General features: G+C 40.7%; 1 protein-coding gene across 2 annotated transcripts in view; it reads right to left on the bottom strand.

Annotated features, from left to right (window-relative positions):
* Positions 1-4,507: 4,507 nt before the first annotated feature.
* NFE2L2 (NFE2 like bZIP transcription factor 2) overlaps positions 4,508-12,771 on the bottom strand; it is a 35,478-nt gene continuing 27,214 nt past the window's right edge. For both annotated transcript variants that reach the window (XM_003921833.4, XM_010351719.3), the window contains exons 2-5: positions 8,367-8,633; positions 7,653-7,742; positions 6,786-6,977; positions 4,508-6,193 (exon numbers count right to left, since the gene is read on the bottom strand). In XM_003921833.4, coding sequence (XP_003921882.1) covers positions 4,967-6,193; positions 6,786-6,977; positions 7,653-7,742; positions 8,367-8,633 — 1,776 coding nt within the window. In that variant the 3' untranslated portion in view covers positions 4,508-4,966. The remainder of the gene's footprint in view (positions 6,194-6,785; positions 6,978-7,652; positions 7,743-8,366; positions 8,634-12,771) is intronic.

The following is a 12,771-nucleotide window of genomic DNA, read 5'->3' as shown; positions in this document are numbered from 1 at the left end:
CATCCTTTAAAATATATCAAAAGAATTCTGATGGGTTGTCTATTTGAAGTCAATGGACTGTCTGCTGTATTTCGTAGGTTTTTGTTACTTTGATTCCTGTGTCAGGTTTTGCTTATTGGGAAGAAATAAAAATACAGAATGTAAAAGCAGCTTTGTGAGCTTGGGCAGGTTACTTGGTTTCTTTTTAATGTCATGCTCTGGCAGATTGGTATGCCAGCAGGCCTCTTAGAATGTTGATTTTTCCATGTATGAGATACAGGTGGTATTACTTAAACATTACATGAAAGTATTACCAAAATACTAAGTTTGTGACTTAATGTACTTGAAACACTAAATTAGGTCTAATGGTGGGTCTGATTTGTAACATTTTGAAGTTGTGATGCATAAGTGAAAATGTGGTTTAAATTGTACTTTAAGACAAGTACTGTGAAATATCAGTGGTTGTTACCTGGAATACCAAAGAGAATGTTAAATGTTAGTGAAAATGAAGATGAAACTTTCTTCCAATCAAAATTCTCAGACCTAAGTTCTATCCAGGTTAAGAGTTTCTGCTTTAACCTAATCCCCCCCCCCCCATTTTTTTTAAATTGGTAAAATGGATTTACAATTTCCTCCGTCAATAAATCACAAGGTTAAATTTGGTAGCTTAAAGAACTTAAGCTAGAACCTTCCTTACGTACCCTAAAGATAGCGTCTGGTAATGCTGGATACTGTCTTACAAGGATATACTGAAACATACCTAACATTTTAATGGGTGATAATAAAAGTTATGCCAGTGTCTTAAGCATTTTTCCCTCCCACATAGGATTGAAGTTTTCTAGTCGTCTTCCAGTTCTCAAGTGTTAGACATCAACTGAAAGCATCCTAATAACTACCTTTAAAATGGGAATGAGAATTATCTTGCATATCTTCTGAGGCTTAGTCACAAATACGGATATGGCAAGCATAGTTGAGCAGTGTCCCCCTCAAAAACAGGAACTTGGGGGATCTTGGCAAGAAGATAGACTTTTATATAGACAGTGTTGTGCAATTACAGTTTAATAGCCAAATTTTACTGAGGACAGTCAGGTATAAAGCTCTCAGTTCAAACACAGATCAATAGAAATGAACACTTGGTTTTATTAGTCATGGCATAGTTGGGATTTGTTACTTGAAATTTATAATTTCTCACAATAATGTTTTGTATTTCACTGTAATATTTTTAGGTACTGTAAGTTTCTGTGGCCAGTTATCTTGTGTGAATTGGACAGAATACTTTGAATCAGTTTGCTACCAAAGGATGCAGATGAATGAAGAATGTTTTTGTCTGCCCAGCAGTGCTCTTCCTCCTTCAAGTATCAGTCAATGTTAGGTGCTCCAGATAGGGCTGCTGCTGAAATTCTTGCCACCCTCTCCCACTCAAAATTTGATCTAAGAATAGACAGTTTATTCGAGACCTGGGATTATGTTCTGAGTTTGGAAAAGTGATGTCTCCTCCCAAGATGCCCTGTCACCACACCACCAGAGGAAGGTCCTTGATAGCATGTGAAAAATACTCAGGACACAAAATCTTCACATTTGGCTGGGCATGGTGGCTCGCGTGAAATCTTAGCACTTTAGGAGTCTGAGGTAGATGGATCACTTGAGGTCAGGAGTTCCATACCAGCCTGGCCAACATGGTGGGACCCTGTCTCCACTGAAAATACAGAATTGATTAACCGGGCCTGTAATGCCAGGCCCGGTTAATCTTTTTTGTATTTTCAGTGGAAAAAGGTGGCAGGTGCCCGTCATCTCAGCTACTCCAAAGGTTGAGGCAGGAGAATCGTTTTAACGGTGGAGGTTGCAGTGAGCCGAGATTGTGCTGCTGCTTTCCATCCTGGACAACAGAGACTCCATCTCAAGACAAAGAAAACTAAGGTCTTTACATTTGAATTCTCAGATCCATTAGTCCTTCAAGTCATTTTCAATCCTAAGCTTTAACAGTTATATTCTCTTGTAAGCTAATTTGACTGGATTTACTTGTAGCCAAAAACCATCATCATAGAAGGCTAAAGGAAAATGACAAAACACCCATCATTGATACGGTGTTTAGTGTGAGCTAGGCACAGTGCTTTTTGTGGGTGACATTGAGTACCACTCTGCTTTTTTAAGTTCTGACGTGCAGAATGTGCAGGCTTGTTACACAGGTGTACACGTGCCATGGTGGTTTGCTGTACCCATCAACCCATCATCTACATTAGGTATTTCTCCTAATGCTATCCCCTCCTCTAGCCCCCCAGCCCCCTGATAGGCCTCAGTGTGTGATGTTCCCCTCCCTGTGTCCCTGTGCTCTCATTGTTCAGCTCCCACTTATGGGTGAGAACATGCAGTGTTTGGTTTTCTGTTCCTGTGTGTGTACTGAGAAGGATGGTTTCCAGATTCATTCATGTCCCTGCACAGGACATGAACTCACTCTTTTTTGTGTCTGCCTAGTATTCCATGGTATATGTGTGCCACATTTTCTGTATCTGATGGGTATTTAGGTTGGTTCCAAGTCTGCTACTGTGAACAGTGCTTCACTGTGCTTTGTAGATGAGAATATATGCTTGAGTGCTAAAGTGAGTTGCCAAAGATCATTCTAGGAATTAGCAGCAAGCCAATGCAGTCTGGTCCCAGGGACAGGATTTCTAACACTGCACTGCTCCTAATGGGTTGCTGGGAGTCTTCACTGAATAGTTACACATGTAATACTTATTTTAAACATACTTAAATGAAGCTCCATTTCCTCACTTTAAAAAGGCAAAATAATATGAACAAATGAAGTCTGCTTGGGGGAAGAAATCGATAACTGGTTCATTGGAAAGCATGCAGATTTTTTTTTTTTTTTTAGATGGGGGTCTCGATTTGCCACCCAGGCTAGAGTGCAGGGGGCGATCTCAGCTCACTGCAACTTCTGCCTCCCGGATTCAAGCAATTCTCTGCCTCGGCCTCCTCAGTAGCTGGGATTACAGGCACCAACTACCATGAGCATGCAGATTTTCAAAGGTTTTTGAGGGGGCTTGTTTTTGTACACTTAGTTGTCTAATAGATCTCTCAGTATGTCCAAAAAGGAACTGATTTTCCCATCTGGATCCCTCTCCTCTATCCAATCTTCATTTTTGGACAACTCAGTTTTTAAAGATGTTCAACTCCTTGTCTCATATCCATTTTACAGAAAATCCTTTTAGTTCTTTGAGACATGGCAGAATCCAGTGTCCCTAACTACCTCTCTTCTGTCTCCCTGGACCAAGCCAATATCATAATGGATGAACCTTCCAATTGGTTTCCCTACCCCCATCGTTAACCCACCATACTGTTCTCAACACACAAGCCAGAGGGAGCTTGAAAAGTTGTAGCTCTGAGGCATTTTATAGAAAGTTGATACCCATATACATAAAAAGTAGGAACCTAAAATTCGTATGTCTAATTTTTGAGTTTGACCTAGAACATCTTTAGCTTTAGTGAATTTGGTTGCTATAGGAGATCCTTCTTTCGGCGATTTAAGATCATATTTGTTACTGAGCATCTCTTATTTTTCCCTTATTGGGAGTAAGGCTTACAGGCTGCTTCCTATTTTGTCATTCTGAGTTCAAACCCACCTCTCTTAACAGCCACCACTGAAGACAGATTTTTGTAGACTTTGAAAAACCTGTTTTACTTGCTGCATGTGCTTCCTGGCTTGCAAAACCTGCAGCAGAAGTGGCCAGTCCAGCTGCCACCACTGCACCGATCATGGCTCCAGCTCAACCTCTTTAGCCTCCATCCAGAGTGGTACAGTCACCTGCCACTAACGACACTCCTTTATCAGAAAGCTAGGCTGCCACTGCCAGCAGTCACAAACCCCAAAAGGAACTTTTAAAAACCAGCTGAATGTTACTCCTGAACAGCACCAGTAGCTCCCTACCTCACTTATGTAGACTTAAGAACTTTACCATATTCCACCCCCATCCCTTTCTTCAGTCACATTGTCCATTTCTCAAATGTGCAGCCTTTGGACCTGCTGTATCCTGTCTGCAGTGCTCTTAGAAGGGCTTCTCCCATACCTTCAAATATTGCCACCTCAGTAAGGTTCTTCCCATTTACGGCCTTATTTTTGTGTTGTGATGCTTTTTACTGTTTTTCCCCATCCAATTCTAACAGTGGAGTACACTTGTTACCTCCTCTTCACTAGAATGCAAATTCCAGGGTAGGGGTATTGATTTTTTCCTTTCTACTTCAAACTCTGCCTAGGGTATAGTGGGTGTATTATTTACTTATGGGAATAAATGAATTTGCTTTCATGTCAGGGTATAACATTTTCTTGGGTTTAGATGTACCTGCTGTTGAAGAAGAGGCAAAGTATCCTCTTGATACATATTTCTCCATAACCCTGTTACTAGAAATTTAGCATAAAATTTTTTATATTTTCAAAGAAAACATTCTGAAGATGCAAAACATCTAAATGTATTAAATAGATGATTATGGAAAACACTACTGTATGAATAAACTCAAAGGAATCCCAAAGAAATAATTTTAACAGTCGTAATATTCCTTTTATTAGTACCAGCTCTTAAATTTTTGTTTTGCCAGAGCTAAACAATATAAAAAATGTCATTTTTTTGTCCATACAGTATTTATAAAAAAGTACATAGTGGTTAGTTTTGCAATAATTTGCTTTTAGCTGGATGTCATATCATCATATAAATCTATGAATATAACAAATGACATAACAGTATAAATAAGTTTTCGTAGTATTTACACTTACATAGAAACTAGCCCAAATGGTGTCCTAAGAAATTGTTTACAGTTAAAGTGAAACTACTGATTCAACATACACTCCAATGCTTTTTAAAGTTTCATATTATTTTCTATACTAGTTTTGGCTATAATTTTGCATAGAATTATAAAGTACGAGCATTTCACATCACAGTAGGAGCTTTTAGTATATAGTACAAAAAAATAGCTCAAAAAAGATCAAATCCTCCTAAATCTAGTTTTTCTTAACATCTGGCTTCTTACTTTTGGGAACAAGGAAAACATTGCCATCTCTTGTTTGCTGCAGGGAGTATTCACTAGGAGAATAAGGTTTTCCGTGCTCATCACGTAGCATGCTGAAGACTTCGAGATACAAAGTGCTGAGTTGTTTCTTCAGCAGATGAAGGCTTTTGTCATTTTCTCCTTTCTCTTTGAGCAATTTTTCTTTTTCATCTTTCAAATGATCTAAATCTTGCTCTAGTTCTACTATATTTTCCAGTTTTCTTTTTCTGCAATTCTGAGCAGCCACTTTATTCTTACCCCTCCTACGTATATCTCGAATTAATGCAAGTTGAGCTTCATTGAATTGCTCTTTGGACATCATTTCGTTGAAGTCAACAACAGGGAGGTTAATGATTTTTTCTACAGGAAATGGGATATGGAGAGCTTTTGCCCTAAGTTCATCTCTTGTGAGATGAGCATCCAAGCGGCTTGAATGTTTGTCTTTTGTGAATGGGGTTTTTTGATGACCAGGACTTACAGGCAGTTCTTTCTCTGGTGTGTTCTCACACTGGGCATCATGCATGGGAGTGCTATGCCCCTGAGATGGTGACAGGGGTTGTACCACATCCCCAGAAGAATGTACTGGTTGTGTTTTAGGACCATTCTGTTTGACACTTCCAGGGGCACTATCTAGCTCTTCCACTTCAGAATCACTGAGGCCAAGCAGTGTGTCTCCATAGCTGGAAGATTCCACTGAGTGTTCTGGTGATGCCACACTGGCACTTGTGTTCAGTGAAATGCCAGAATCAGAATCATTGAATTCTGCTGTGCTTTCAGGGTGGTTTTGGTTGAAAGCTTTGCAAAGTGATAGATCAGCAACATCAATGGGCCCATTTAGAAGTTCAGAGAGTGAATGGCTTAAAGTAGCAGGTGAAGGCATGCTGTTGCTGATACCAGGCTCGGCTATGAAAGTAGAATAAAATTCATCACCAAAATCTGTGTTGACTGTGGCATCTGAATTTAATGAGTTCACTGTCAACTGGTTGGGGTCTTCTGTGGAGAGGATGCCGCTGAAGGAATCCTCAAAAGCATTAAGAAAATGTGGACTGCAGTTACCTACTTCTTTTTCCATTGAAGAGATAGATGAGTAAAAATGGTAATTGTCAACTTCTGTCGCTTTGGCTTCTGGACTTGGAACCATGGTAGTCTCAACCAGCTTGTCATTTTCAATGTTAAGACACTGCATGAGAAAGAAGTTTATACTATATAAATCAAAGTTAATCCACACGCAATAAATTTAGATAAACTTCCTATCCACATTCTCTCCAGGCTTATCTCTATAATTTATTACCTCTGTAATTCAGAGATAATTCTCATTTCTAATACGTATTTATGCCTAAGTATATGGATTATTTTCAGAGTTCCCACATGTTATAACATTCTATCCTTGGCTGGGCGAGGTGGCTCATGCCTGTAGTCCCAGCACTTTGGGAGGCCGAGGTGGGTGGATCACAAGGTCAGAAGTTCGAGATCAGCCTGGCCAATATGGTGAAACCTCATCTCTACTAAAAATAAAAAAATTAGCTGGGCATGGTGGTGAGCACCTGTAGTCCCAGTTATAGCGCCACTGCACTCCAACCTGGGTGACAGACTGAGAGTCTGTCTCCAAAAAAAAAAAATTCCTCAGGATATCCAACCCACTTAACTAGCATGGGCAGCACTCATGCTGCCCTCCAATCCTTCCTATAAATAGGTGGCATATAAATAATCAGAATGACTAAAAGCACTAAATATAAAATAGTATCTTCAGTATTACATTCTATTTTAGTTACCTGTAACTCAGGAATGGATAATAGCTCCTCCCAAACTTGTTCAATGTCCTGTTGCATACCGTCTAAATCAACAGGGGCTGCCTGAGCAACAGAAGTTTCACGTGACTGAGCCTGATTAGTACCAATGAAGACTGGGCTCTCGATGTGGCTAGGAATATCAGGAACAAGCGACTGAAACGTAGCCGAAGAAACCTAAAATTGATAAGTCATTGATTAACGAGTCTTCCACCAACAAGATGAGTAAGCTCTAAGGCACCGTCACAATACAAAGTGGAATCAGCTGCAGTTCCGCGTGTCTACTTACTAACCAATCATGACTCCTGTTTGTAAATAATGAAAACAAGTCTTTTTTTCCTACCCTACTGACTCACATTTACTATTTGCTGGCCTAATAGTTTCAGCCTAAGCATTTGGAAGTAAACTTTAAAATGTTTAAGTATAATCTTTAGGATTTAGTTTATGTAATATCTAGCACAGTGTAGTATTAGATAAAACAGATTTATTGAAATTGTTAACAAGTCTTCATTCATTGCCCAGCTTCTTATCTACTCACCAAAACCTCTTAGATACTTGTAACAAATGAGTTATTTGTTTCCATGGTTATACTGTCCATGTTTCTGGCTATGCGATAGTAAATGGTTTTGGTTTTATATTATGTGAAGATTTTTTTTGTTGTTTTTTGTTTTTTCTTAATTGTAAAGTTATCTATAGACTAAGGTTTCCTTGACAGTATTATCTTGGTTAAAAAATTTCCTCCTAAAAATATGTTTACTCTTTTAAATGGAGACTTATTGAAGGAACTTACATAGAATATGATTGTTATTATATAGTTAAGTTTTGCTATTAATCAGTTGTTTTATACCTCACCTCATTGTCATCTACAAACGGGAATGTCTGCGCCAAAAGCTGCATGCAGTCATCAAAGTACAAAGCATCTGATTTGGGAATGTGGGCAACCTGATAAAAGGGAATGACACAAAAGAAGACAAAAATGATTATTCCATTGCCAAGCTAAATATTCAAAACTGATGTTCATAAAATGTTTACAATCAAGTTAAGTAAATATCTTATTTCAGAGATCACCTCAGGGCACAATTTGAACCAGACCACCTGGGTTCAAATCTTAGCTCCTCCAGTTTTCTGAGTGATCTGGGCAAATTAACGTTTTTGAGCTTCAGTTGCTCATCGTAGATAAAACAGGGATAATGGTACCTAATTCATACAGTTGTGTTGATTAAATCAGTCAGTATATGTTAAGTTCTTAAAACAGTGCTTGCCACAGTACTGCAAGTAATCCCTATTACTTGGTTCTACTGCCACTGCTTCTGTTGCTGCTACTTGATTCTTATAGGAGGTTTCCGAACTTTACAAAACTCTTCCGTGTAACTTATGTCCTCCTAATCCTCACAATAACTTTGTAAGATTAGTACGTGGGGTAGTGAACTCAAAAGTAGCTTTGACAAAGTAAGTAAAAGACACAGTGAAAGGCAAAGCTGGAATGCAAATCCAGATATTTTAAATCCTTGGTCAGTGTTTACTTAAACCCTGCCATAACTTTCCCAAGAACTGAGTACTCTGTACCTGGGAGTAGTTGGCAGATCCACTGGTTTCTGACTGGATGTGCTGGGCTGGCTGAATTGGGAGAAATTCACCTGTCTCTTCATCTAGTTGTAACTGAGCGAAAAAGGCTTTCTCTTGCTCCTTTTGGAGTTGTTCTTGTCTTTCCTTTTCAAGTTTTTTCTGTTTTTCCAGCTCATACTCTTTCCGTCGCTGACTGAAGTCAAATACTTCTCGACTTACCCCAAGATCTATATCTTGCCTCCAAAGTATATCAATCAAATCCATGTCCTATGTTTAAAACAAAAAAAAAAGGAAGAAGAAAGACCATGGTTAAGATGGCAGATACCACATAAATTAATTCACATTATGCCACTGTTGATGGTGGGGAGTGGGGAGATTACAGATACAATCTACATGAGAACACAGGTCCAGTGTTCTAGAAGAGCACAGTTAATTCCATTCAATGAATCTATTCATTAAAGACAACAAACAACCTACAAACACATAGCCATCCATTCTAATCACTTGGATCATTAATGACTGGGTGATGGTAGAGGTCACTAAAGGGCAAAGTCACAAATGGTTTGAATTAAAAGAAATTCCGCTCTTGTTTAATGGAAAATAGAAATTAGAGCAAGCACTCTAAGCCACTGGCTTATGAGAAGTAGGGTTTGGAAAACACTACTGAGTAAATGTTTACTGAGTAAAACTCCTCATGGAGTTTTCTTTAAACTTTGCTCAGAAAATATCCAGTTTATAGGGGATAACTCCCAAGTTAATGTATCAATCTAGCAGTTGTGAAATATCACCATTCTTTCCATCTTTCCTACACTAGATTATCTTCTCCCATCATTGCTTGTTACTCTTATCTCTGTGGCTCACCTATTAAATAACTTCCTTTTGACTTCAGTTTTAGTTGAGACATGAAAAAGCTTAAGACGAGGCTTGTCTACTGCTTAACAAGTTGAGAAAGGGATGAGAACCCACCAGCTTCCTTCCTGAAAAATTATCAATAATCCTCTTTACAAAAATTAGCTGGGCATGGTGGTGCACGCCTGTAGTCCCAGCTACTCAGGAAGCTGAGGCAGGAGAATAGCTTGAACCCAGGAGGTGGAGGTTTCAGTGAGCCGAGATCGCACCACTGTGCTCCAGTCTGGGTGACAGAGCAAGACTCCATCTCAAAGATGGAAAAAAAAAAAAAAGGGCGGGGGGGACAGTTGCGGTGGCTCACGCCCTGCAAGCCCAGCACTTTGGGAGGCTGAGGGGGAATGGATCACTTCATATCTAAGGAGTTCGAGACCAGCCTGGGTAATATAAAGAGACCCTATTTCTACCAATGTGGGGGAAGAGGAGAAACAAGTGTGGTGGCGCACACCTGTAGTCCCAGCTACTCATGAGGCTGAGCTGGGAGGATCACTTGAGTCCAGGAGGTTGAGGCTGCAGTGAGTCATGATCACCCACTGCACTCCAACCTGGGCAATAAAGTGAGACCCTGTCTCAAAAATAAATAAAACCCTGGCTCCAGGGAAGGATCAAAAGTATTAAGATACAGGAAGACTCTTACAAAGAGTGAAGGTTTTGATTTAGTAAAAGATACATGAGGAGAGTCTGGGCTTGGTGACTTATTCCTCCTCCTCCCAGGAGTTTGGGAGGCCAAGGCAGGAGGATTGCTGGAGCCCAGGAGTTTGACCTTGGCCTGGCACCATAGTGACACCTGTGTCTACTAAAAAACAAAACAAATTAGTTGCACATCGTAGTGTGCACCTATACTCCCAAATACCAGGGAGGCTGAAGTGAGAGGATCGCTTGAGCCCAGGAAGTCAAGGCCATGGTGAGCTATGATTGCACCATTGCACTCCAGCAGCCTGGGTGACAAGACAGACCCTGTTGCACATACAAAAAAAGATACACGGGGAGAGAATTCATATGACTAGGTTAGGCATGGGAACCATATCCAGAATTTCCTAACCACGTATGTGTCAATGGCAGTTGGGACCTGAAGGCCAGTGGGCACAGTGTGGATACATGTCACACTTTGTATTTCAGTTCTGCTGACAGCTGGCAACGTCAGGCTTACAGCTCTATTACTTTCATCTTCCCAAGGACACAAATAACGTGGTTGTTTCAGTGAGGAGTCAGGCTATTTTTATCCAACAGAGGAGGAGCAGGCCACCCAGCCTGGAGGCAGCACAGCTAGCTGGATGGCACAGGCCACCTGTACCCATGACTGAAGGTTGGTGTTTGAATCTTTTTTTTTTTTTGAGACAGAGTTTCGCTCGTTACCCAGGCTGGGGTGCAATGGCGCGGTCTCGGCTCACCGCAACCTCCACCTCCTGGGTTCAGGCAATTCTTCTGCCTCAGCCTCCTGAGTAGCTGGGATTACAGGCATGCGCCACCATGCCCAGCTAATTTTTTGTATTTTTAGTGGAGACGGGGTTTCACCATGCTGACCAGGATGGTCTCGATCTCTTGACCTCGTGATCCACCCGCCTCAGCCTCCCAAAGTGCTGGGATTACAGGCTTGAGCCACCGCGCCCGGCCAGTGTTGAAATCTTAAATGCTGTGAAAACCTGTTCATGGGGCTCCTCATTATTCTAGCCTTCAACAATATATAGTGTAAAGCACACAGAGTAGGCATAGTTAAAACAGCACCCGTAGTTAGGTGTACCTTGCTAGGATATACCTAATTATTTTTAAGCCAGTATCTATTAAGGGCTTCCTATATGCCATGCACTATTCTAAGTACTTTAATATAAAAACTATTTCTCAAAACAGCCTTATACAGATAAAACATCCCTGTTTTATGGTATAAGAATACTGAGGTTTAGAAAGAAGAGATACTACCAGAAAGCGGCTGAACAAGACACACAGCCTGGCAGCTTCACTCGGGTTCATGCTTTATTAGCCATGAGCCTACACTAATATAAAATGGCATAGTATTTGCATATAACCTATGCACATCCCCTTACATTAAATCGTCTCTGGATTACAATACCTAATAAAGTATAAATGCTATGTATGTGTTATACTGTATTTTATTTGTATATTATGTTTTTAAAATTTTTTTTCCCAATTTTTTTTTGAAATGTATTTATTTACTCACTTTGAGATAGGATCTCGCTCTGTCACCCAAGCTGGAGTGTGGTGATGCAGTCATGACCCACTGCAGCCTTCACCTGGCTCAAATGATCCTCCCACCTCAGCCTCTCAAGCAGCTGGGACTAAGGCACATGCCACCAAGCCCCACTAATTATTTTTTGTAGAGATGGGGTCTCGCCATTTTGCCTAGGCTGGTCTCGAATTCTGGGCTCCAGTGATCTGCCTGCGTTGACCTCTCAAAAGTGCTAGGATTACAGGTGTGAATCACTCCACTGCGCTTGGCCTTTTTCCAAATATTTTTGAACCCATCTGCCATTGGTTGCATCATTGAACCCGAGGCTACATAGGGCCAACTGTATATACACTTTGCTTTGGAATCTTGGTAGTATGGAGCAGCCAGTCTGCAGGGTGGATTAGGCATGGCACCTAGATCAGTTTTCTGGCCAGGAGCAGCAAAATAGTAACCACAGAGCATTCAGTCATACAGGGCATCCCCACTGAAATAGGCATGAGAATAATTTCTGTTTTAAAAATGATTTGTTTCCATTTTGATGGACATGTTTACACAGAGGTCATCATGGAGACACAATGTTCCAAGGTATTGAGAAACCTACTTTATTTTTTTTGAGATGGGGTCTCACTCTGTTGCCCAGGCTGGAGTACAGTGGCACAATCTCAGCTCACTGCAACTTCTGCCTCCTGGGTTCAAGCGGTTCTCACCTCAGCCTCCCAAATAGCTGGGATTACAGGTGTATGCCACCACACCTGGCTAATTTTTGTATTTTTAGTAGAGACAGGGCTTTGCCATGTTGGCCAGGCTGGTCTCAAACTCCTGACCTCAACTGATCTGCCTGCCTCAGCCTCCCAAAGTGCTGGGATTACAGGCGTGAGCCACTGCGCCCGGCTGAGAAACCTGCTTTGAAATTTTAATTAGCTTGGGCCATTTCTTCTCAGTAAATCTAGCTATATAGCAGAGTATCGTATCTAGACTTTGTGCAAACTGGAGCTATCTGCCCAAGCAAGGTATTAAGTGTTCAATACATTCCCATCTACTAAGTACTAGCACCAAAAATTAAAGGAATGCATGATCCTGCAATCTTAATTGAACTTGTTTCTCTCTATAAAATAGGCAGTCCATGTTCCCACCCATCTCAAGAACTGATGTGCAAAGTGTGCAAAGCTCTTTGCAAGGTCAGTAAAAGAAACTAAAATACTTGTCCCTGCATCTGGAAAAAGTGCACTTTGGCTCATCCCTGCCTCACTTACCCCAGAGTTCCTGGGCCTGAGGTTTCTCCTTGTTAAGATCCCAGGATAATTACTTCATGCA

This window comes from Saimiri boliviensis, chromosome 5 (assembly GCF_048565385.1).
Source record: "Saimiri boliviensis isolate mSaiBol1 chromosome 5, mSaiBol1.pri, whole genome shotgun sequence".
Taxonomy (NCBI): Eukaryota; Metazoa; Chordata; class Mammalia; order Primates; family Cebidae; genus Saimiri; species Saimiri boliviensis.
Note: the sequence above shows the minus strand (reverse complement) of the source record. Positions and strands in the feature narration are given on the sequence as shown.